Source organism: Crotalus tigris, unplaced genomic scaffold, assembly GCF_016545835.1.
Source record: "Crotalus tigris isolate CLP2741 ecotype Arizona unplaced genomic scaffold, ASM1654583v1 scf7180000019944.6993514239:2294586, whole genome shotgun sequence".
NCBI lineage: Eukaryota > Metazoa > Chordata > Lepidosauria > Squamata > Viperidae > Crotalus > Crotalus tigris.
In genome coordinates this window covers 706,730-731,290 of record NW_024097783.1, presented here as the reverse complement: position 1 = coordinate 731,290, position 24,561 = coordinate 706,730, and the positions used below count along the sequence as shown (strand labels likewise).

At 34.8% G+C, this 24,561-nt stretch overlaps 2 protein-coding genes across 5 annotated transcripts in view; one reads left to right on the top strand and one right to left on the bottom strand.

The window, feature by feature from the left end:
• Window positions 1–14,841, bottom strand: part of MORC1 (MORC family CW-type zinc finger 1) — a 53,391-nt gene extending 38,550 nt beyond the window's left edge. For all 4 annotated transcript variants that reach the window (XM_039364989.1, XM_039364990.1, XM_039364992.1 and 1 more), the window contains exons 1-8: window positions 14,699–14,841; window positions 13,379–13,432; window positions 12,115–12,149; window positions 10,805–10,873; window positions 7,629–7,716; window positions 6,412–6,520; window positions 2,733–2,892; window positions 1,388–1,493 (exon numbers count right to left, since the gene is read on the bottom strand). In XM_039364989.1, coding sequence (XP_039220923.1) covers window positions 1,388–1,493; window positions 2,733–2,892; window positions 6,412–6,520; window positions 7,629–7,716; window positions 10,805–10,873; window positions 12,115–12,149; window positions 13,379–13,432; window positions 14,699–14,769 — 692 coding nt within the window. In that variant the 5' untranslated portion in view covers window positions 14,770–14,841. The remainder of the gene's footprint in view (window positions 1–1,387; window positions 1,494–2,732; window positions 2,893–6,411; window positions 6,521–7,628; window positions 7,717–10,804; window positions 10,874–12,114; window positions 12,150–13,378; window positions 13,433–14,698) is intronic.
• A 2,514-nt stretch (window positions 14,842–17,355) lies between these two features.
• CUNH3orf85 (chromosome unknown C3orf85 homolog) lies at window positions 17,356–24,354 on the top strand. Its single transcript, XM_039365016.1, has 4 exons — window positions 17,356–17,491; window positions 18,120–18,226; window positions 19,856–19,914; window positions 21,402–24,354. The coding sequence occupies exons 1-4, from the start codon at window positions 17,443–17,445 to the stop codon at window positions 21,457–21,459; spliced, it is 273 nt and encodes a 90-aa protein (XP_039220950.1). The 5' UTR covers window positions 17,356–17,442; the 3' UTR covers window positions 21,460–24,354.
• Window positions 24,355–24,561: the final 207 nt, after the last annotated feature.

The window sequence follows — 24,561 nt, the reverse complement described above, 5'->3', positions numbered from 1 at the left end:
CAACCCACCCCAACCCTCCCATTCCCTCCCTCAGCCTTCCCAGAGCTGAATATAGGCTTAATTAAAGTTTCTTAAATTCTTAAAAAAAAAGTATAAACCATAGATAAATCTAAATACATTACTTAAACAACTAATAAAATAATTAACAATAATATATATATATATATATATATATATATATATATATATATATACATAAATATTAAAGAAAGGAAAAAAAATACTTAAAAAGAAAAAAAATAAAGAGAAAGAAAGAAGAAAGGAAATATAAGAAAGTAAAATAATAATAAAAAATATAAAAAGAAAAAAATATTACAATCTATACAATATTAAAATTTATATATAAGTTATTGAAAAACTAAATAATATTTTTTATATCCAACTTATGTTGTATAAAATCTATCCATTTTTCCCATACCACAAAGAACTTCTCTTGCGATTGATCCTTTAAAAAAGCCGAAATCTTTGCCATTTCCGCCGGATAGGATACTTTAGAAAACCACTCTTGCAAAGTAGGCAAAGATTCCTTCTTCCAATATTGCCCTACTAACAACCTTGCGGCTGTAATTAAATTTAACATCAATACAACCTCCTTAGTATCACAATCAGTAACAATACCTAGCAAAAACAATTGTGGGGTAAATTTTACCCTCCTTCTAAAAATTCTTTGAATATTCCACCATATCTTAATCCAAAAGGCTGAATGATTAACAACCTTCAACCACAGGTTTCAGGTAGGATATGTTCCTTACTGAGTAAACTGGTTTGATAAAGAAAAAATAATACAGGTCTTTGTTAAAACATTGTAATTTTCTTTAAGAATGCAAATATTTGGAATGCTGAATTCTGCAGCACCATTATAAAGATACAGTTATCTTTGAGAGAACCCTGGACATTTCTCAATAAGTGTTTTAAAAGATATAGGAACTACAACATTTTGTCACATTACAAAGTCCAAATATTTTGTTAAAAATTAAACATTCCGGTAAGTTACTTTCATAAAAAATAGTTCAAACTGTATTTAAGGAAATGACATGTAAAAATGAAGAGATTAGATATATTTATGTGCAGATTTTTAACGCTGGAAACAATATACTGGAGGCAACCAAGAATGAAACTATTCTTCCTATGCTTGCGTAACAGCAAGATAAACGTGCTCAATAATTTGAACTTATATATATATTTCCAAGATAACAGAAAGTGTTTTGTGAATATATTTTCAAAAAATGCCTAGTACTATAATGGGCTGGAAAGAATGGACTCTATCTTCCAAAGAGATATATAATACATACGTGATCTGTAGATATCAGATTTCAGAACAAATTTGCTTCTTGTAAAAATTTTTTAGTTTGCACACTATTCTTGCTTCTTTTTCATAATAACTTACTTCTCTGGAGTTCTACCAATCAATATATCCTTCTCATCTGTTAGAATATCAAGTTCTGGCTCCCCATTCAATGTGAGTTTCAGATTGTATATTACAAGCAGAGTTCCTAGGTATGAATATGTAAATAACAGGTTATATTATTTTTTTTCAAAAAATATCTTATAATGTCAGTAAAGATTCACTATAATGGATAAATACAACAACTTATCTTTTTTAAGAACTATTCATGTATGGATACTTGAGTACTCTACATTAAAATCCCTCTCTTTGGGTGCAACTCAATTTTTAAGAATATACAATAGAAGACACCATTTTTGTTATCACCAGAAAAACAGAATTCTGTTACTCCAGTAATATGCAAATACTTAGAGTCCAAAGTTGCTTCTGACAGTAAAAGCAGTATCAGCATGATCTTTTTATACTTCTACTATCATCATAAAATAGGGATTTATTCATCTGTTTCGTGAAATTTGTTCAGCTAGATCTTACACTAACTGAAAAGCGTGTACATAAATTTATGAGGTAAACCACTCTGTGCATATTTATAGGGAAAGCACAAAAAAGAAGTTAAGTCATCACAACGGCTTGTTTTAACTATAAAATACATTATTCAGAAAATACATTTTCTATTTTAATTGTACTAAAAGGCACATTAATTTCTATTTAAAATAAATTTTATTCAAAATTTGCTTCAAATGAGTAATCCAAATATGGCATTGCAAGTCATTTATTTAATCTACATAATCTGCAAAATCATTTTTAGTTTTCCTATAATTATTCTCTAGGCTGAAAGTTTTGTATGTTAGTCAACAACAAAGTTACATTAGGGCCTTCATACATGCATAGAGCAACTGAGAAAGGATTTGCTACAAAGAACATGCAGGCTGACTAACAGTTCCAATTTCTGAAGATACTGATGGACTCATGTCTCTCTGATTCTGAAATCTATATGCATTCTAAGGAGGTGCAGACTCACTTGGATATTAGGTTCAAGAACAGAAAGCCTGATTTATGGGTAAGAATTCCAGAGAGGCCTCTGTGATATATTGAACTTCAAGATGCTTAAAGGTCAATTTAAAATTCTTTATTGCACTTGCTAATTGCTGGAAAATTATCTATCTACTAGTTGCAGCCATTGTCTGCTTCAGTGTTGAAACAATAGTGCCTATATCTTTGGTCTATTGTTTTGTTTAGTTTTGTTTTGCTAATTGCTACAATCTCAATTGACCCATGTTAATTTCTGCTGCTTCCTACCTTGGTCCAGCTCACACTACTCTTCAGACAATAGAGCAATATTGGTATTGCATAAGTGGATTTAATATTTAAATTTAAGTGATAAACTCACCTGTTTTTCCATAAATGGTATTAAACTGATTCATCAAATCATCTTCATTCTTAAAAGGAGAATAGTTGCAAATTATAGATAATTGTGTAGGAAATTTCTCAGGATCATTTATTACTGGAGTCCTTGTGTCACCTGACCATGAAAGGATTGGCACTATGACCTATAACCAAGAACAACATTAAAGTGATTGATCTTGTTCAAAGATACTAAACACAGTAAGAGGTTTTTCTATACCTACACAGGGAGTCCCCAACTTACAACAGTTTATTTACTGACAATTCAAAATTACAATGGTATTGGGAAAAGGGACTTATGACCATTTTCCATAATTATGACCTTTGCAACATCCCACTGATCATGTGATCAAAATTCATATGCTTGGCAACTGATTCATATTTATGACCGTTGCTATGTCCCAAGATCATATGATCACCTTTTATGACCTTCTGACAAGCTAAGTCAACCAGATTCACTTAACAACTGGGTTACTAATTTATCAAACCAATGCTGATAGGGCAAGCTGCTAGAATATAAAAGAGAGCAAAGCCCACTCTTTACTAGCATAGATGATGTTATGTAGTTTAGATAATAAAACGTCTACAAGAAAACAACCAAGATCAGAGAGCACAAGAACATCTCATTTCAACGCTGAGCTACAAACATTCTCCTTTGTTAGAACAAATTATTTTTCACGGTTCCAATATTTTCAAGTAATAAATCTCCATTTTTGCCCATAATTATGGCCATTCTGATTTTCATTCCATTCTTATTTATGACTTTTGGAATGTTTTTTTGGCAGAAAATGGCAAAAAACATCCATTGGATATGTTGAATTCACTTAGTTCAGTTGACAACCATGGTGACCTGGTTTACAACCATCAGAACAGTTGTAAAATTTAAGTCAGGTCATGTGAGTCAAAATGACCACATGTTAACAACTGCAACGACATGTAACCAAAGGTTCAGGCCCAGTTGTGATCATTAAGTGAAGACTTAACATTCTGGAAATAAAGAGAGCTTCACTTTAAATAACCAATCACACATGTGGATGGTATAGGTATTTTCCCTTTTTTGATTCAAATCTTTTGAGGCTTACTGTACAGTTTTTGTCTGTAATGCCTCAAAATGTTGATCAACCATGTCTTCCATGTGCACTAATTAAACTGTCCAAACACAGTAGTAGCAAGATGGGCATGAAAAATATGCTTTGGGAAGTGTTTGCAACCGGGCCATAGATGGCAACTTTTGATACTAAGAACATGTCCTATATTTGTGTGCTTAGCCTTCTCTTTCCCTCATTTCTTCAATGGGTTAAAATTAGGTCCACAAGCAAAACATTATTTCTAAAATGGGGTCATGATTTTCTACCCAAGAATTGGATGTATCTTCAAAACATCCCATCAATCACTGTCACAGCAGAGTGGCCAGGCAGAAATAACACACACCATCTTCAGAGAAGGACATATTTAGTCATTATCCACTCTTCTATTGTCATCCGTTTAATGAGAAATGAAGGGGCAAGACCTATGACAGTAGCTGTCATTTATAATCATTACAATTTGTTCTAAAACTTTCATATAAGTTTCCTTATTTTAAGGAACTGTTCCTTATGAATAGGATAAGCGCAACGGATGAAGAAATTGTCTTTCCAAGGGCAGAGAAATATATTTTAAAAAATTACATATGTTGAGGTAAGAGTAAAAAGCAGGGTTAAAGACAGAAAAACTGAAGCTATTAGATTCCTTTCTTAAAATCTTACCCATTTAAAGTAACCTGCAAAACCAGCATTTTAATGGTAGATTTTAATTAAAACTTTGTCGGTAGAAAATGACTCTTTTGTCTAATTCTGGAGCAAAATATTGCCTTAATTAAGATTAAACTGCTGATTTCATGTGATAAAGTCTATTACTTTAAACTTGCCAGGGCAGATAGATATCTAAAATAAAATGAAAGAGAATATAGAAGTGTTACTTCTACTATACTTTTACTATATCTACTTATTCATTCAACAGTACATCTCAGTTATGGGAAATGACAAGGATAGAATACAGATTTATAGAGCAGTATTTTTACTTCTGTTCAGTGCTGTCTATATTTATATTTTATAAATTTTCAATATAAGTCATATGCAAACAGCACATCTTATACAACAATCTCTAGTGAGACTGATCCTTGAATTATTAGACTAGATGACCTCCAAGGTCCCTTCCAACATTATATTATTATTATTGTTGTTGTTTTGTTATAATTATAATAATAATATTTATTTATTTATTTATTTATTTATGTTTATGGTTAAGACTGGAGTTATCAACACAGCATGTTTTTTGCATAAATGTGTCTGGAAAATCTTATTGCCCGATTCTCTGCTCTCTTTGTGATGGCTGAACATATGCACAACAATGCTTACAAACTACAACTGGATGTTGTAGAATAAAATGTCAGTATTATCTTTATCTTTGAACACCTAATACATATATAAACGTATAAGTATTCTTATAATCCAAAAAATAAGGGTGGGTGATGCCTAGATCCTATCCCAAGTGGGCCAGTGGACATAGTTTAATCCTGCTTTAAGTTCCCCCACAATTAGAGCCAATTTATAATGGAGAACTTCCTAATGAGGTAGTCATTTCTGTAAATATTCATGACAATGCAATCCACATTCCAAATTTGCCCTTATGCCAGGGGTGTCAAACTCAATTTCATTGAGGGCCGCATCAGCATTGTGGTTGCCCTAGGGGGGGTGGGGTGGGTGGGGGGTGGCCAGGGTGGGTGTGGCCTACTGGGTGGGCATGGAGTGGGTGTGGCCTACTGGGTAGGCATGCCCAGCTCTACATTGTTCGCGTCAAGGGTGCCTGGGCAGGAGTGGGACAGATCTGAGGATCTCTGGCAGAAGGGGGTGGGACCGGGGCAAGTGCCAAGGCATGGTTCATTTCTTCATTCCTCACAAAGGGTGACACCTCCCCAGCATGCACCCGGGGGGGGGGGCAACACAGCAGGGGCTGGTTCCTCACTGTTTCCAGACAGCCTTATGGAGCTAAGACTGAATGTGTTTCAGCATAGATGGCCACCACAAAATTGTACATTGGCTCCCGGCCGGCCTAGGCCAGGGCCAAGGCAGCTGGGGCCATTCCCTCACTGTTTCCAGGATGGCTTCGCAGGCCACATGAAACCACTTCGCGGGCCGCATCCGGTCCCCGAGCCTTGTGTTTGACATGTCTGCCTTATGCAATAAATAAATTTTTTATGTGGGATTGGAAAAAAAGAATCAGGAACATTGTCTCAGCTAACTGTATGTTTATATAGAAGCTCTCTTTTGGATATAAGTTAATTCATATATTTTGTTGTGGAAAATTCACTGGGATTTTAAAATATTTTTATTTATATAAAATGACCGGGAAAGTAACACAAAGGCAACATGAATAAACATTGTGCATTTTTATGTAAGTAGGAAGTAATGATAAAGATATAAATGCAATATATGTTTCTTTGTGTGTGTGTTTGTATGTGTGTGTATATTGTATAATGTATATTGCATTTCAATGTTAGTTCTATTTCAATCTATACACTTGGTCATGTTTTAATTACATAAGAATTTCTGAACCACCTTGATGTTCTTACCAAGACACAAAAATAGGAAATAAATATTTCAAAATGTAATTGTGAACAAGCATACCTCACTGTGACCTTCTGTTTCACAGAACGTCTGAGAGAAAAGAAGACACGTCATTGTATTCTCTTTTTTGGTAAATAATATCAAGTCATTCCCTATACGCATTGAACCTCTGTAGTAAAAATATAGGGAAAAATCATTTGAAAAATACTTGCATTGTCTGTATGTAAATATGCTTAAAACTGTATACGAGCAACACAGTTCTGAAGTGTACTATGCAATACTATAATCCCACAAGTATTATCCAAAATATGGAGTTATTTTTTCACCTTGCTTGCTATAATATGGAATGTTTTCTTGGAATACCACTCAAAGACTAAGCACAATTTTTATCCTGGAAAAGCTGGACATCCTTAGCTAATGAATTTGAGCAGTTTTCTTCTTTTCCTTACTTTACTGAATTATGAAAATTGATACTGCCAGACAGATTCATATAAGATATAAATGCTACAAGCAGAGTTTAATCATATATTTAGTTAGTTTTATTTACTGTTTCCTTTTTCTCACATTCCTCCTTCTCACTGTTTTATTTTCTTTGCTGCTATCAGAATCCAAGGTGGAATATCAGGATTATCCTTTTCAAATTTTAGCTTTGAATTGTGTTCTACTCTTCTGTGCATTTCTCAAGTCTCTAACAAGTGTTTAATTAGTCATTCAGTCTCCCTCTCATTACCTATCGACCCAAATACAGCCCAATCTGAATGAGGCTGAAGGTTGTTTTATGGTGATTTAAGATTGCAAGATTCTATCTAGGTACTTATGATAAACTGGCCCTTAGATTTTGTTTCTTTAAAACCAAGCAAATATACCTATTAAAGCTTTTTTCCCTTTTGTAAGTGTTTATGGTACAATAAAAATTATGTTTTACTTTGCTGATGTTGTCAAGGTTATTACTGTATTTTTTTCAGCAGTATAGCATAAAATCTATTTTGCTTTCACACTTAAAGCAATGTTCTTTTATGTCCATAAATACATTTATTATTTATTTTCAATAATACATTTTTCTAAATACAAGAGCATTTCTTACATATTGCTTCACAAGTTTGCATATGTTTGTGAATATATTATTAGTGATAGCAGTTACTGTTAGATTTGTTAAACACTTTGATTTTTCTGACATTTAACCTGTAAGATTCTGGCATTTTATATATTTCTTTCTGTATTTCATGACAACCAGAATAAAAACTATATAATCAGATTTAGAAATAATGAAGTCTTACGATTTCAGTCCATTGCCATAATGTCCAATCATCTTGGGATTGGTTCTCTTAGAAGATCTTCCAAAATATACAATATCTGTAGCTTCACCTAAAATTAGGTTTATAATATAGTTTCAAATGTTGTTCAAATTTCCTATGGTATAATAGTACATTTAAAAAAATCATACTCTTAACATTTAAAAAATAGATCATATTACATGCTTTATTAATTGTTGCAACTCTCTGGAGTAGATTTTACTTATATATATAGTCTATGTTCAGACTTAACAATTATGTCTTTCCTAAAATTATTTACACAATGGCTGTAACATAGGACGTTCAAACCCAATATATGCCAATCTGAACTTAGTATCTCAGTCCTTCATCATTATGGTCTTTTGCAACTCATTCTGGTTCAAAAACTAGGAAACCGTAAAAAAAGCTACCTATATATGAGAATGGGAGGTCTAACAATATGTGGTAATGGGGAATGATCCAGCCAGCAAAATTTGCCGACTTCTAAGAAATCTTCTATATACCATATAATTATGTAAATAAATAAAGTGCATTTTTTTAAAAAAATGCAAAGTATATTTGAAAAGGATTATTGATGATAATTACTGATGTTAATAAAAGCATCCTGGCATTGTTAATATAAAACTATGTGGAATAAATTTCTGTCAAATCTGACCAGAAATTATGGGATTACACTTCTTCAATGTTATCCTTCAAACATTCTTTTTGTTCTAGAGTGTCCCTTCTAAAGTCAGCAAGTGTGTTCTGAGAAGAGGAAATATTGTCCCAGTGGTTTACAAAGTTAGATTTCTTATATCCAGTATCCCTTCACATAGATTTGCCTCTATTTCTCTGTATATCTGAACTTGTACAAAAAAACAGAAGGATCACCTCTGGATATTATCTGAATTCAAGATTTGTTGATATATTTTTTGCCATGGGAAACATGGAAAATAACTTTATATTATGCAAATGCTATTATAATAACAATAAATCCCAAAACATCTGGAGCACCACTTGAAAACCATCACCATTGTCAAAGTCCCTACCAGTCAACTGCAAAAGACAGCTTTACTCTGAAGAGCATACATCCTGTATGATCATGCCTTTAACACCATCAAATAACATGCGCCTATCCCAAGTACTTGGGAAGGACTCGATAGGTGGATAAAAATGCCAAATCGGGCTGAATCTGTGACCAACTATAATAACAACAACTCTCCCAATATTGCTGCTTTCATTGAAATAAAAATACCATTTCTCTTACTAGACCTCCAGGACTATACAGATAAATACTGAGAGAAAATGCACAGTGACTTTGCCTGCCTAGAATGTGTTTTAACTTCTCCTCCCACATTTTCTAGCATTTTAGATAAGTCACCAAACAGCTAAAATTTGTTTGCTCAAGACTGAAAAAATGCATGTAGCTGCTTCAAAAATAGAGCTGCTGCCAGATGATTAAAAAAAATTACCCCCCCTTAATTAGGAGATGCTTTAAGAGGCTTTTTACATGGCAGAAAGTGAATCTGCTAGCTGATTACTGTGGCCAGTACAATATGCAGCTTGCATGCAAGTTTAAAAAAAATTACTTTAGTTCTGTGGGAATTCTAAGAACACCTGAAACACTCAATCTGGGAAGAGTTTATTCTAAAAACTGATTAAAATAAACTTTCAAAGTCACTGACATTATCTTTTGGCACTAGCCCAAGGTTGCTATATGTATATAAAAATAATATATTGATATAACCTTTTTATAATTAAGAAGGGATTGGGAAAAGGAAATATCCTATCTTGGCAAAAGAAAACCACTAGATCGGGGTAGGCAACCTTGGCTCTTTTATGATTCGTGGACTTCAACTCCCAGAATTCCTGAGCCAGCCATGCTGAGGGGAAAGGGAGAGTTTTCCAAGCTGAGCCATGCTGGCTCAGGAATTCTCGGAGTTGAACTCCACGCGTCATAAAAGAGCCAAGGTTGCCTACCCCTGCAGTAGGTGAAGCAAGAGAATCTAGCTTAGTTATTTTTACCCTTACCTTATACACAACTAAGATGATCATCAGTGAGAAGATTTGATAGCCCCATCACTCAGGCCAAGTTAACTTCACTGCTCATTTGTTTGTAGCCGTTTTATTGATACCTAGGCTTAACTAACTGTGAGGCAGGAGATACTCAATGTCCTTTTGAAAGACTTAAAAAATAGCAGCACTCTCTGGAGCAAGGTGCTGTTTTTTTCTCCATCAACCTGAGAAAGGGTCAAAGAGACCAAATCCCATTTCCATCTTGTTTTTTTCAGCTGAGTTACCTTCAGCCTGGATAACTAGGCTGGGGGAGATATTTTGAATGGGCCAACAGCATGGTGAAACATTCACAAAATTCTAGAATATAAGGATTTCATTTGACAGCCTGTATAGTCCTCTTCCTCGGTCCCTGAGGCTTGTGGCACTACTGTCCAGAAACAACAACAACCAGACAGTCTAGTAATGTCTTCTGAAATTCCAGGGAATAACAGTGACACTTTACAGGCTTGATTCTCCATATTTTTATAGTATCTGTCTAGCTTTCTTCTATCTACTGAAACACTATCTGATGCCATGGTCTGCCACAAGCACTTTTTATATCCAGTTCTACTAAAGTCAAAATAAAACATTAGGTGCCATATCCCCATTACTTTTCATGCACAAAACTGCAAGAATTATACAAAATGATACAAACACAGAGAAAAATCAAGATCCTTTTCTATTAGCTTCAGTGAGTTTCAACAACTCTAGGGGTAGCAAATTCATATTCAGTGGTACATCAAATTCTCCTCTGACTTTTAAGTTGTGTCATAGAAAAATCCAGAAATGAACCATGGGAATACCACCTGGAGTTGCAGAGTGAATTTTCTCTTGTTCTTATATACCTGTTAATCTTTAGTCAAACTTGTAGGTTAAAAAGAACTATTTTTTAATATGCAAATCCAATCTTTCATTCTACAATTTAAGGTAATGTACCTGTCTTTTTATCCACAACATTCTTGAGGAAGGCTATGGTTAAAAAACATGACTAGGCCAACACGTCCAATCAGAATTATCGCTGAATTGATAGCCGAACATGGATTTTTTCCCATTTCCCATGGTTCCACAAACTAAATCTGACTCTAAAACCATGACACCACGCTAATGTTCAAGGAAATAGTACTTACAACGGGACATGCCACATCCATCATCTAAAAAGCACAGGGTAAATCCTCCTCGCAGGTTATCATTATTCACTGAAAGAGAAAGCATGGAAAGAGGGATTTTGTCTTAGTTCTAGTATCTATAGCAGTATTTTTCAACCTTGGCAATTTTAAGGAATGAAACCGTCAACCCCCAGAATTCCGCAGCCGGATGCTGGCTGAGGAATTCTGGAAGTTGAAATCCATATGTCTTATAAGTTGGCAGGTTGAGAAATCCTGCTGTAGTGAAAGCAAGCCAACCAGGGACAGAAAAGGCAGGTGGTGCTTCCTCCTGCCTGCACACTTTTCTGCTCCTTTCAGAAGGTGCAGGACTTACAAGAAACCATGGGAGGGGGGAATCAAAGAAATGGGAAGTCCAAGGAACTTATTGAATGATCGATCCAAGGAGCTTATTGATCCTCTCATTTTTTATAACTTTAGGCTGAAAGTTCAATAAAGTAGGAGAGATTACTCTAAGTTATTTCCATTTCTTTAGCAATAGCTTAATTTTAAATAAAATTAGTTTTGTTCTGTCAATATTGCAAATCTACTTAATCTCAAATAAGATACAGCAAACTCTATGTCTCCCTACAAACCATCTAAAGGTTAATATCAAATTATAAATTGCTAAAAGAGGAAAACATATGAGGAATAATTCTAATGAATAAGTTTAATTAATATAATTATAATGAAACCAAAATTAAATGAAATGCAACTTCTTCCTGGTGATGCTCACTTTATGGAATGTTGCCTTTTAACACAATACTCAAAAAGCAACTGAAGCCCTCAGAGAATAAAAGGCTGCACATTCCTCTATCAAATCCTTGGGAAAGCCTAAATATGCTTATTAATAAATAAAATATATGCCATCCAATTCAATACGATTTCTTTCTTTCTTTCCTCCCCCATATGTAAGATCTTTACTCTGTCTTTCTTCCAGTTGATAAACAAACCCAACAGAGTTTTTTCATCTGTTTAAATCTGAATGTGTATTACATTTTAATAAACTATCATACATTTATAAGCCCATCCATCCATCCATCGATCTATGTCAAAGTACATATATGCTATTACATATTTAGGTTAAAGATAGAAATATTGTAACTTCTACCAGGGATAGGGTAGATCTTTGCCTTGTCAAAGAAATAAAGAAAGAAATCTTCCAAACAATTTATTTTCACAAGTGAGCTAATAAGTAAATTTAATGCAGTTTTCAATAAAACAATGCAATCAAGGAAAGAAGTCACTGAAATGTACATATTTAACATCTAAATGAGTATTTATATAGAACTCACCAGTATAAATGTCAAGTCGTGTGGCACCAGCATCTCTGAAAATATTGTTTAGATATTGAAAGTATTAAAAAAAATCCCTTCAAAACACCAAAGTAATAATAAGTATTACCTTTTTACTAAGGATTTATGTACTGGAAATGCAGAATACTCTAGTTTAAATAGTAAATTAATATGAGCTGCTACTGAATAGCAAAATAAAAACGTAATAAAAGTTAATTGAAAAGTTACAATAAAGTGTAAGTTATCAGCCCATCAAGGGGATAAAACATAACGAAAATCAAAAGACTCCGCAGTATTGCAAATCTGTATCTAGAATTCCAGTTCAAATCCCAGAAAAAGAGGCCAAAGACTTTCTTCTCAACCCTCCATTTTCCAATCTGAAGAAAGAAATTAAATGATTGTTTAAAAAAAACATGCTAAGACTGTGAGCAAGCAAACCAAAAAGAGAACTACAATAACTATCTTCCTCTTCCTTACATTTACACTGCCCAACTGTATCTACAAGATCTCGGCTATGTTGAGATACACTAAAAGGTACGGGATTGCTCTGTCAAACTCAAAGGTAGATTTTAAAGAAATGTCAGTGCACATGGCACATAACGTGAGCAGTTCTATGGTGAAAATTCCACCCAAAAAAGCACAGGGGAGGTTAATTTTGCAGTTGATTTGACATGATTTCCCATCCCTACAACTTATAAGGGGACTGAAAAATAAGAATTATCTTGTGTTTTGTTTACTATTATCCTCATGGCTGCCTGATTATTTTATCTTGTAAACTGTGCAATTTTCTGGGTTAATTTTTCTGCTGCATGTTCAAGTATAAAGTTTTTAACTAGTTTGTACATCACTCAGAAACTGCAGTTAGAAGCGTAGTAAATAAGTCTGAAGGTTCACTAAGCTTCAATAGAGCACCAAAACTGAGCACAATCAATAGGTGACATTGATTCTTGCCCATTCTCCAAGAGAGATGTACAAGACTAAAGCTGATTTCTTAAATAACAGCATTTAATTAAATGAAGCAAAAGAAACAACCAATTAGGATTTTTTTTGTCAGTCCATACCAGCTCCATTATCAGGTTTGGAAGGATCCAATCACTGAACTCAGTTAGAAGGTCCAACCTTCAGGTGTAAGTAGCTACTAGGGCAATGCAGAACAAAATAAAAGGCCACTGCAGAATAAAAGGCTACTAGGAAAGGCACTCAGGTACCTGAATGAAAAGCGTAGCTTATTATAAAACATGGATCTTAAAAGAAACATATTTACCGTGAATTGTCAATCAATTCTGCAATTGCTCCCAAAAGGAAGTCATGTGTTGTGCTAGAAAGAAGCATTAAGGCAATTTTAACACAAAAGAAGCCAGAAAACACAGGGATGAATTATACATGCAGAAAATGGCAATACAAAAAAAGGATTTGGAGTGCATTAGAACCCCAGTCTTTGAAATATGAAAAAGTCAAAGGAGAAGGTGGGGAGATAAATACTGCTTTGATATTGGTGTATAAATGAGAAAGTAATATCAATTAATTTTCTATATGTCGGCAAAATAGAATTCTTTATTGGCCAAGTACGATTGGATACACAAGGAATTTGTCTTCAGTGCGTAAGCTCTCAGTTTGCATACAAGCAACAAGTAATAAATCATGATCATAATCATAAAATACAATCATAAGATACACCCAGCAGATTTATGGGATTTCCTTATCCCTAACTAGCAGACAAGAACAGGACCACATGAGTAGCCTGCTAGATACAGCTTATTTCAAACATTAAGTTTAGGACAGGGTTATCTTTTTAAATGAACCTTATTATCTTCAACATTTTTTTAGTTAATGTTTCTGGTTTATACTTAGCTCTTGTGATTTTTTGAGGCTTACTGTTAGATTTGTTTCTGACAAATCGATTAATGATTGCAGTACAGATTGATTGAGTTCCCTAGGGTGCCTTATTGCCTAAAATTAAAAACCTGTTCATACTTACCTATGAATTACTACCATTAAACGCCACCAGATAGGACTACCGTTGACTTGAATAGTAAATTTACCCAATAATCTAATGTATGAAACACACAACTCTACTCCATTATATTAAGGCACAATTTCTTAAAAGTATTTATTATCATGAACTATCGTGGATCCTAAAAGATGTAATCCACAAAAGTTTATGTGCTAGCAAATGTACTTATAGCACAACCTCAGGAATTTTTATTCCATTGAAATCAGTAGGAGATATTCCCAAGCAAACGTTGTGCAGAACGGCAGAAAAACAATTCCCCGCCTTCTATTTGTCTAGTTAAATGTTTTCCATACTTGGAAATTTTAAGATGTGTAGACTTCAATTCCCTGAATTTCGCAGTTTGAAAAATATTTATTTAGTCAACTATTTGATCCAAGCTCTCATAATTATTATTCCTTGGGTTCAGAATGAAAAAAAATATTTTGTAGAAAAGTGAGCAGTCCTGTAAACAATTCTCAGTATTATTCAGGAAAACAAGGACTTTTTTTTGTTGTTGTTCTGCTGCCCACTGAGGGCAGAACCTAATCAAGGATCGACACAATGAGAGTGGCTGTCACTTATCTCACTCACGAGTTTGCATGCAAAAACTCCAGCGTTAATTTCGCTCTACACAGAGCTCCATAGACAGCGGATTCGGCCATGAGCACTGCCAGGGAAAAGCAGCACTGAAGAACTTCGTCTCCGAGCTTAGGAGACCGGCCTAAACCCTTCGGTCGCCGCCCACGTACAACGCATTGCGACCAGGGCGTGGCTACGAAAAGGCTGGCGAAAAGAGAAGGACAAGAGAGGCAGACCGTAGGCGCCCTCTTGCGGAGACAGCGATTGATGTTAACAACATTGCAACGACGTGAAGAGGCGAAAGTTAAAAGAGTCCAAGCTACTGTATAGGATACCTATTTATTACTCTGTAAGGTACTTCTTATCAGCCACAACCAATCACTTTTAGTGGGCATAAATATTCATTATACTCCATCACAGAGAGCTAGTTTAGTGTAGGCACTAGGCTACTATCTAGGAGACAATGAATTCTAATTCTGATTTAGGCACAAAGCCAGCTTGGTGCCTGGTCAGTCACTCTCTTTCAATCTTAAGGAGGCAGTAGTAAACTGCTTCCAAAAAGGTTGCCAAGAAAACTGCAGGGATTTATCCAGGCAGGCGGCCAGGGGTCAAGTGCTCACACAACCCCCCTCCCCCATCCATCCTATCTGTAATAAGGTGCATTGGAACTTGGTGGTTTGTAAATAAGACTGACATTGCATCCAAACCAATCACTTGGAATTACAGTTTCAAAAATCACGGCTTGCAGTTATGTGAATTGCAGACTAGCTTCTCTGATAAGCACACATATTAGATTTAACAGTTATGAACTTTAATTGCCCTTGCAAAAAATCCACACGGATAGCTCATAAGCACCAGATTAGTGACCAAGATCTGTTTCCTCCATTCCAAGGCTCCAAAAAGAGTTCAATAGTGGATTCAATTGAGAGACAGTCAGCTCTTCTTTCAAGCAGTGAATGAATGAAAAGCTATCCGTCAATCATTCTTTGATTCAGATTCGTGTGCTGAACAACATGTTGCACCTGATGGCTTAAATGACCCTTTTCAACTCTAGTATTATGAAATAAAGAAAACAATTACTGTTATTTACTTCAAATTAATAAATTTGCAGTGCAAAGCAACACTTGAGATTTGCTTGTTTACTTCTTTACATGGTGAAAGAAGACTTCAGCTTGTATCTTGTTAATGCAAAAAGCTAATGGACTCCCATACAAGTACTATAACAATATTTCCTAAGAATTCAGTATTTTTAGCACTATTCCAAAAATCAGATTCATGTAGCAGGAAATGATCCTACTCACATATTTTCCATCACCTGTGTGGAACTTCTTTCAAAATATTCAGTGTGAGAAAAAAGACATATGGTAGCATACACATATAGTTTGAAAACGATTCAAGAACACTTTTGAAAGGAGCAGGGATATACCTGAGGCATCCTTTCAAAGCAGATTAAAAAAAACCATGGCTCTTTGAAGAGGTCCTGCAGCCGCACACTGGCAAGGGCCAGGCCAGTTTTCTGTATTATTTCCAAAGCTTTCACATCTGTAATATGTATAACAGTTTCCTATATTCTGACCTATTTTAATAGTTTTTTTTCTGTCACACCTATATTACTCAGGATAATTTGCTGGGTTCTCCATGGTAAATGGGCTTAATCAAAGGTTGGGTCAGACACCAAAATGCAAAGGAACATCCTTTTTCCTCTGACTTTGGTCTTTTCTGGTTTTAGGCGAGGTCTAGATTAGTGTTCCTCAACTGCAGCATGTGTGGACTTCAACTTCCAGAATTCCCTAGCCAGTATAACTGGTTGTTGAATAGTCTAGATATGAGCTCAAGAATTCTGAGAGTTGAAGTCCACAAGTCATAAAGGGCTATAGTTCCCCACCCTGATCTAGATATTGAAGATCTCGGAAGAGTTGCTTCCCTTGACAAAGGACAGTGGAAGTGCAGAAACCAGTTGTATTAATACAAACTGGTTCAAAGAAGTGGAGTGATTAGTCTTGGTAAAAACCTTTTATGAATATTGGTGAGAAAACTAAAATTATCCTGAGGATCACAATATGCCTTAAAGCTACAGGTGGCCACCTACAATTTACCACATTAAAAAAAACCCAAAGTATTCAAGCCATGATCTTGATTGTAAACTTCTCTGTTCCATGCTTGCTTACTTATCTTATACACAGTGGCTTAATATGTAGTTGCATAATAATAAATGTGGAAGGCAGATGATGGGTAGAGATGCTGATAGAAGTCTGTAACAAGTTGGCCTGCACTTCCTCAGGTGATGGAATGATGAGCAGGTAGAATATGGAAAGGAGAGTTATATTGGACTCCTTAAGTTAGTCCATCCTAGATAGCTGTAGAAGACAATCACCAGCACTAAAGGGAACTGTCTGTGATTTCCTTATATTGGGGAACAGCAAAAGGGACCATATTGGCCTTCATTGCAAGAAGGAATGTAGTTTCATTCAGCTCTGCTCACAAGGCAAAAATATTGGAAACGTGTTTGCAATAAAGTTTAATGGGTCCAGTGTCCATTCATAGAAGGGAAAAAACATGTCTGAAGTGAATCAAAACTTCCATGTAAGAAAGTCTAAAGGGCACAGGGAGGTCGATGGAACATAAAAATGCAACAATGGACTCTGCCCTCTTTCTGTACAACTGTTCAGACACAGAGTAAATGATTGATAAAGCAAAGGGAATCAAATGGTCAAAAAGAATACAATTTTTACTTTTCTAACTCCAGAGAAGACACCATGAGTATTATAATGCTTCATGTGATGACCTGTGTTACTCTGCTTACAGGTAAAGCTTTTAAATCACATTATGCTTGTTCTTGAAATATGTATATTAATTTTGTTTAAATGAATTGCCGAAATTCACAAAGAACTGCAATGAAGTGCTCTTAAAGCCTAACAAATTCAGTTTCAGTGGGTATAATTCACTGCAATTGGAAAGTTATGGTGACCCAGATTAGGTATATATTTTTCTTTCAAAATAATGTTTGGTTTTGAGATTTGAATGCTAATAGGATTATAAAAGGCAGTTTAACATATTAATATCATGTTTAGTAATATTAAAAACTTAGAAAAAAAATTTCTTAACATGGAATGTAACTAACACAGAATATAACTACATTTCCCATGGCTGGTATGATCAAAAGATATGGGTGAAATCTAGCATCCAGGAAAAGGCTCAATGAAGTCATATGTATTATTATGGCATTATCTGTGATTGATGCAACATACATAATTCATTTCATTTGTGTGATGACTCCAGATGACACATAGGTCAATTGCCCCCATGCAGATGCCTGTGAATAGCGCATATCTGGAGATCATCAGGTTAGAGAAATCTGGCCTACAGCTGTATATTTAGATTTTGTATATGCTCTGAACCCATGACTGTCAACCCTGTGGCTTTATCATTTCAGTGGCTTGGGGACTACCATTTTCCTCTCAAGAAGAAGATAATGAATTTCTAGGACTTAAGAGGCTACCCTACCCAGCCAATTGGCATGCATTTACAGTGTCTGAACAGGTATTGACCTTTTCTAACATTTTAAAAACCTGTGTTTATTACTCAGTTTCTAATTCACTGTTCCCTGGGGAGGTTAAGGCTCTATGCTGGCCTAAAACCTTGTGATGAAGACTTAAGCAGAGCAAAAATGACTCATCTAAACTAATGCAGTCAGTTCAAGGGCTGAGTGGGGTTTGAAACACTACCCCACACGCCCATTCACAATCAAAAATTTTGCTGAGATACTAGTACGATTTAAAAAGTAGAATTCATCAGAGATTCATTATATGCCTTTGGATCTACTTGATTTTTCAATGACACATTCAGAAATATCAAAATCATAAACCTTTTAGACAGAATTGGAAGAACATTTCAGAACTCTCAGTCTGAGGGTCATAGTTTATAACCACAACTGATCTGGGATGGGCCTGGTGCCTAGGGATTAAATTCTGATGTTTATATATAAATAGCTAACACTTTTTTTGTGTATAAGAGCAGCTTCTCCAGTCTTAGCTGTGCAAAAAGGAAAATAATGATCATATATTCACTGTGAACAACTGAGAAATAAATGAGACTCCACAAAGGAATCTCAGGCTAAGAAATCAGAAATTCAGAATATGGTGCAATCTAATTTTGTGAACGTGAAGTCTTTAATTTTTTTGTTCTTGCTTTTTAAATATAATGAAGAGTAATTTATTATCATTCTCACCCCTGTAATTCTTTATTTGTTTCTCAATGGCATCTTACATTAAGAATTAAATACAGAATTTCCTAATACAGCAATTATAGAAATGTCTTTCTGGGGATGAAATATTAAGAAGCATGTTCACCCAGAAAGAAAAGTAGTCTTAGTCTCTATTGCCCCAGGGCACAGGAGTAGAGCAAATGTATTAAAACTACATGGAAGTAGAATCAGAAGAAAGTTCCTGATTATACAAGCTGTCAGCCAGAAGAAAAGATTGTCACATTGTGTGAATCTATTTGCTTTTCATGGAGACAGACATGTAATGGTCATTGATCAGAATTCTATATTTATTCATTAAATTCAATATTGTAGAGAATCTTCCTGATCATGGAGGACAGAGTAGTAATCTTTAAATTCTTTTCTACTCTGATTCTATGAAAATTTTATATTTTACTTAAGTTTTTTAAGCTTAGTCATATATGCTCTCAGTTTGTTTCCCCCCCCCCCTATATTTCCACATAAAATCAGCAATTGCTTTGCAATGCTATGCTCTTCCCTTCCTTTCCATATTGGGTTAATTCTGTTATATAATAAAAAATAACTAAACTAAATTAAACCATGATAACCAGATTCATCAAAGAAAGAAAGAAAGAAAGAAAGGGAAAATGGAAAAAAAGAAAAGGAAAAAAATACTGCCAAATTGCAGAAAGATAAATGCAGGACTGCCTGTCATGCTGGTTGGGAATTTTAATTACCATATTAGGACAGCATTAATTGCAAAAGACAATATGCTTCTTTGGGGTACTGGGAGGTGTCCAAATTGTTATTACTTCAGTTTATATCCTGTATTTCTGTTCAGACTACATGTAGAATGATAATCTTTAGCTTCTCTGAGATTCTCAGTACTAAATGTCCATAGAACACTTTTTTATTGTAAAACTGAATCATATTTTCATTCTAATCAGGTGAGTGAATATTGGTCACTACTGAAGAGATCATCACAGTATACCATGGACATGGCCAGGTAATTCACGGAATTGGAAACTTTTGAAAGGGTTTCTTTATTTACAGCATTTAATGGAATAGATATTAATGCATGGGTTATATGAAAAATCACACAAAGATATTTATTAATATTTTTGAAATGTGTAATTTAGAAAGGATTGCCAGTGGAACCATCCATTGCTAAGTAGCCTAATAAATAGATATAATATATGGGGAATTTTAAAATGCTTGCTTTACACCAGTGAATCCTTATATGAAGAATTGTAGGTGTTACATGATGCCATGCAAAATGAGAATTTGGCACTGGGGGTAAGAATTGGCAGGACATTCCCAAATAAGGAGAAATTCCCCATTATTTGTCAATAGCAAGACTTCTTTACTCTTGGCATGAAATCTTGGAATGAGTTTCATTATGATGTAGAAGGCTATGGATCCACTGACTTTAATTTAGCCCAGACATGTCAAACACAAGGCCCACAGGCCAGGGCTGGCCCACTAAGTGGTTTCATCTGGCCCAGGGACCTGTTCTGGAAACAGTGAAGGACCGGCCTGTAGCATCTCAACCTGGCCCAGGCCAACCGGACACTGATCTACAATCTGGTTGTGTCCATCAAAGCCAGAATGCGTTCAGCCTTAGATCCACGGGGTAGCCCTGCCCCACCCGCCCTCTGGGCGCGCCACAAGCAGAGTCCGGCATTCCTCTTGGCTGTCTTGCCCTGCAGGCTGACTTCGCTCATAATGCTGGCACTGGCCATCTCCTGTAAGCACACCTGGGGGGGGGCAAGACAGAGGCGGCGGGGCAGTTCCTTGCTGGTTCCAGGGCTGGTTCCAGGGCTGCCCCATGGATCTAAGGCTGAGCACATTTTGGCTTTGATGGACGCAACCAGGTTATAGATCAGTGCCAAAGCAGAGTAGAGGAAAATATTTTCCTTTGCTATATTTCATGTCTGAATTAGACCATGGCAGGGTCCCTGCAGGAGAGCTCTTTTAAGGATTATGTATTAATAGAAAAGCAACTAACTTACCTCGGTTCCTAAATGCTAAAGCTGTTGCACATAAAAGACAGAGAAGCTCTGATCAACTATCACAGCCACCATTTTGACAGTTCCACTGTACTGTTGTCTGTGGACGCCTCTTTTAGAGCACTGAAATTTTTTGGAATTTTTTGTTAGCTTTAAAAGGCTTTCTGAAGCAAATTCTTTTTTTAATAGATTGAAGAATAATAAAAATACTAGAGAATTATTCTGTATGGCATTATTCTGTATGGCAGAATTGAGTTTTCTCCATTAGTTATGAATTCCACCAGGTGCTAAAGCAAATTGGACATGAAGATGGTCTTGATATTAATGGAAAAGGCTTGTTTAAAATTCCCAGTTGTCAAAAGCTGCATCATGGTCATAATTAGTTTTCGCCTAGTCTTAGGACCAATGAAAACAAACATCATTTTGAAAAATATTCCATTGTTTAATATGATTTTTAACAAAAAAATCTTTGTTTTTTTTACAGGGACTATATTAGTTTTTACAAGAATATGTTACAGCAACATGAAGAGCATCAGGTTTAATCTGTGACTCTCAAATTTATATATCTACATCCAAGATATTAATCAACACTATTCTTCTGGAATATCAGTGCCTGAGACGAATGCTATTTTGTCTAATTGACAAGGATCCAACATAAATGTCTTCATCCTGTCCTGGGATTGATAAGGGCATATCCTATGATAAAAAGTGTCCAGGCCTTCAGCTACAATCCTATATGAAAGAAATTACTTTTTAAGTTGTTGTGCATAAGATTCATTTTCCAACAGGTTTTGCATGGGAAATCTACCCATTGTCATACATAAATCAAAAGTAGTTGTTATAGCTTTTGAATGTGAGGAATGTCCTAGTCAATGTAATATTGATTTTTGAATCTTGATCATTAACTGGATTGTTCTTAGGGATAGTTCACAAATTAGATTTTAACTTGAAACTGTTCTGCCAGAAGCAGCAGGGGAGTGTAATATTAACAAAGCACTGCTGCTTGCTTCTGCATTGTTTAATCCCCGATTCAAAGCAACAAAGAATCTGTATATTCAAAACATATTCATTCACCACTGGATCTTGACTTGATCTTTTCTTGGTTTACCTTATAACTGTTTAAGTACCCTATTTGAATTTCATTCACCTTACTTTTATGCTTTTCCTGACTATATTTTTTCACTTCTGTATAACAAAGTGAGCAAAAATACCCTATTACATACAATCATTTTTGCTTCTTTCAACAACCATTAATTCCATACTACAGGCCTGATATTACCTTAGCTTGTAGGAAGGGAACTGTATTAAGGTATGGAAGAAAAAAAAAAGGATATGTTTATAAAGACATAAAACTCTATGATTTGTAGTTCACAACAACTTTAAAAGAATTTTTTAAAAAATATATGTCAGAAAATATGCAACTATATTCCTGTTTTTCTTTCCTTTTCTCTAAGAATTAACTTGTCTTAATATTTCTTCATCTATTTTGTCCATCTTTAGTGAATATTCTTTCAAGCTATATACATTTATCTACTTTTTCTAGTTTTAATATGCATGTATAATTCTTAATTGCTCACATGTATTTTCTCTGCAAACATGTTATTTGTCATTTACAAATTAATTTTTAGATCCTGCTTGTACAACTCAATGTAGTGTATATAATGTTTCTGTCTTCTGTGTTTCCAATAACAACACATTGTGAGGTGGGTTGAGATGAGACAGAGTGATCGGCCCAAAGTATTGAGCTAACTGTTTTCTACTCACAATTGCCGCTAATCATGAAGCAACAATTTGGCAACATTTACATACAAAGTACCTGTACATTAATATCCTCAGTCAACCAAATTCTAATACCCCCAAAATCATTTTTGTACATTTATAAGTTTCTTAAATAGTCAAGGAGATATACACATTGTTACATTCTTATCTTATTCCCTGGTTAAAGTTGAACCATCCATTAAGCTTTTTTCCCCTGTCCCATCATATATAACTCTTAATACATTCAGCAACTAACCTTTGTGCAAGTATTGTGCAAATATCACCTATTCATTATATCATATGGTTTCTCTAAATTAATCTATGTGCAACCTTTATTTATCTACCTGGCAATATTAATCTTTCCTGAAAATAGATGTTGCACAGCAGAATATATAAAGTTTGAAATAACACTGAAACAGCAGAGAAATCAAACAATCTCTTTGAAAATTCATATATACACAGTAGGCACTCCACTAAGCAGGTGTTCAGTTTAAAAAAATGAATGACAGAATCCATCTACATTTTCATCAGTGTGGGATGTTTGCATAATTCTCTTGAACAGTTCTTTTAAACTGCTTAAAGTGCAAGTTGCCTCATTAAACAGAAAGGAAGAATGGGGACAGGTGTATTTGTAACCTATCCTTCTGTAACCATTTCCATCACTAAGAACTAAGTAGTCTTCCATATAATTTCCCATGAAATTCACAATTCTAGACAGTAATTCCTTATGACACCTGACCGGCTAATATCTTCACATTTATTTGTGTTTGCTAATTCATGAGCACAACATCAAAGAAAACATAGTTTGCTTTGGACTAAGTTTGCAGTTTTAGATTTCCTTTTACCTGGGAACAAGGTAAGTAAGATAATTTAGTAAGACTTCATTTGAACAGTTCTGAATACATCATTCTAACATTTCATGGCACATCTTCCCCTTTATCTGCAAATAAACCAACCTACTTTCTTTCTCCTATTATTTTTCTATTATCCCTTCAATATGCTTTTGTTTTTGTTTCAAAATATGACACTATTTTTTACCATAGGCTGGAATTGTGAATCATAATTTTCTATTAGTGATATAAGATTTTTAAAAAGAATTTAAGTGTCATGAAAATAGTTGCTTATTTTTTTATCAACATACCTTACTGGCAGATCCAATTTTTATTCCAAGCATTATGGGACATACACAGATATAGTGTACAAAAAGTATTCCAGCTGTCCCAATGGGGATAGCAGAGGGGAATGCCACCAATTCTACTAAGTTGCATATATGAATAGTTGGTTCTAGGGAACAGCAATACATTCTGAATGTTTTTACACATTATCTTTTGCAAGACAGTTATATGACATGAGTATTCTTGCTATTTTTAGTTATGTAAATAGTACTTTGATTCCCTTGGCTCTATTCATAAGAAAATATCTGCCTAGCTAGCATGATTTCTGACTATTAGGAAGTACAAATAAGAAATAAAAATACTGATAGTATCAGAGGCAGGTCCTTACAGACAGAAAGTTTAGATTAGCCCTTCTCAACCTTATGACACTTCCTCTTTCGTCTGAGGTGTATTGGAGTTCAATTCCAACATATCTGAGGGGCATAAGGATGGCCAATAGGTTTTTAATCAGTCCATTGCAATCAGTCAATTAAAATATTGTTTAAAATAAAATGGCAATACACATCTTTTTCATATACGTCTTTTTTTCCTGAAGTCCTCTAGACTACAAAAAGGAAAAGATACTATCTTCTTAAAAGATATGCCACCTCCTGCTGCTCAGCCCAACAGACACATGAAAAATAAAATGCTGCTGCCTTTTTCAAAATGATTTATAGTCTAAAACTCATCTGGAACATGGCCTAAACAGATGCAGTTGAAAGAAAGATATGA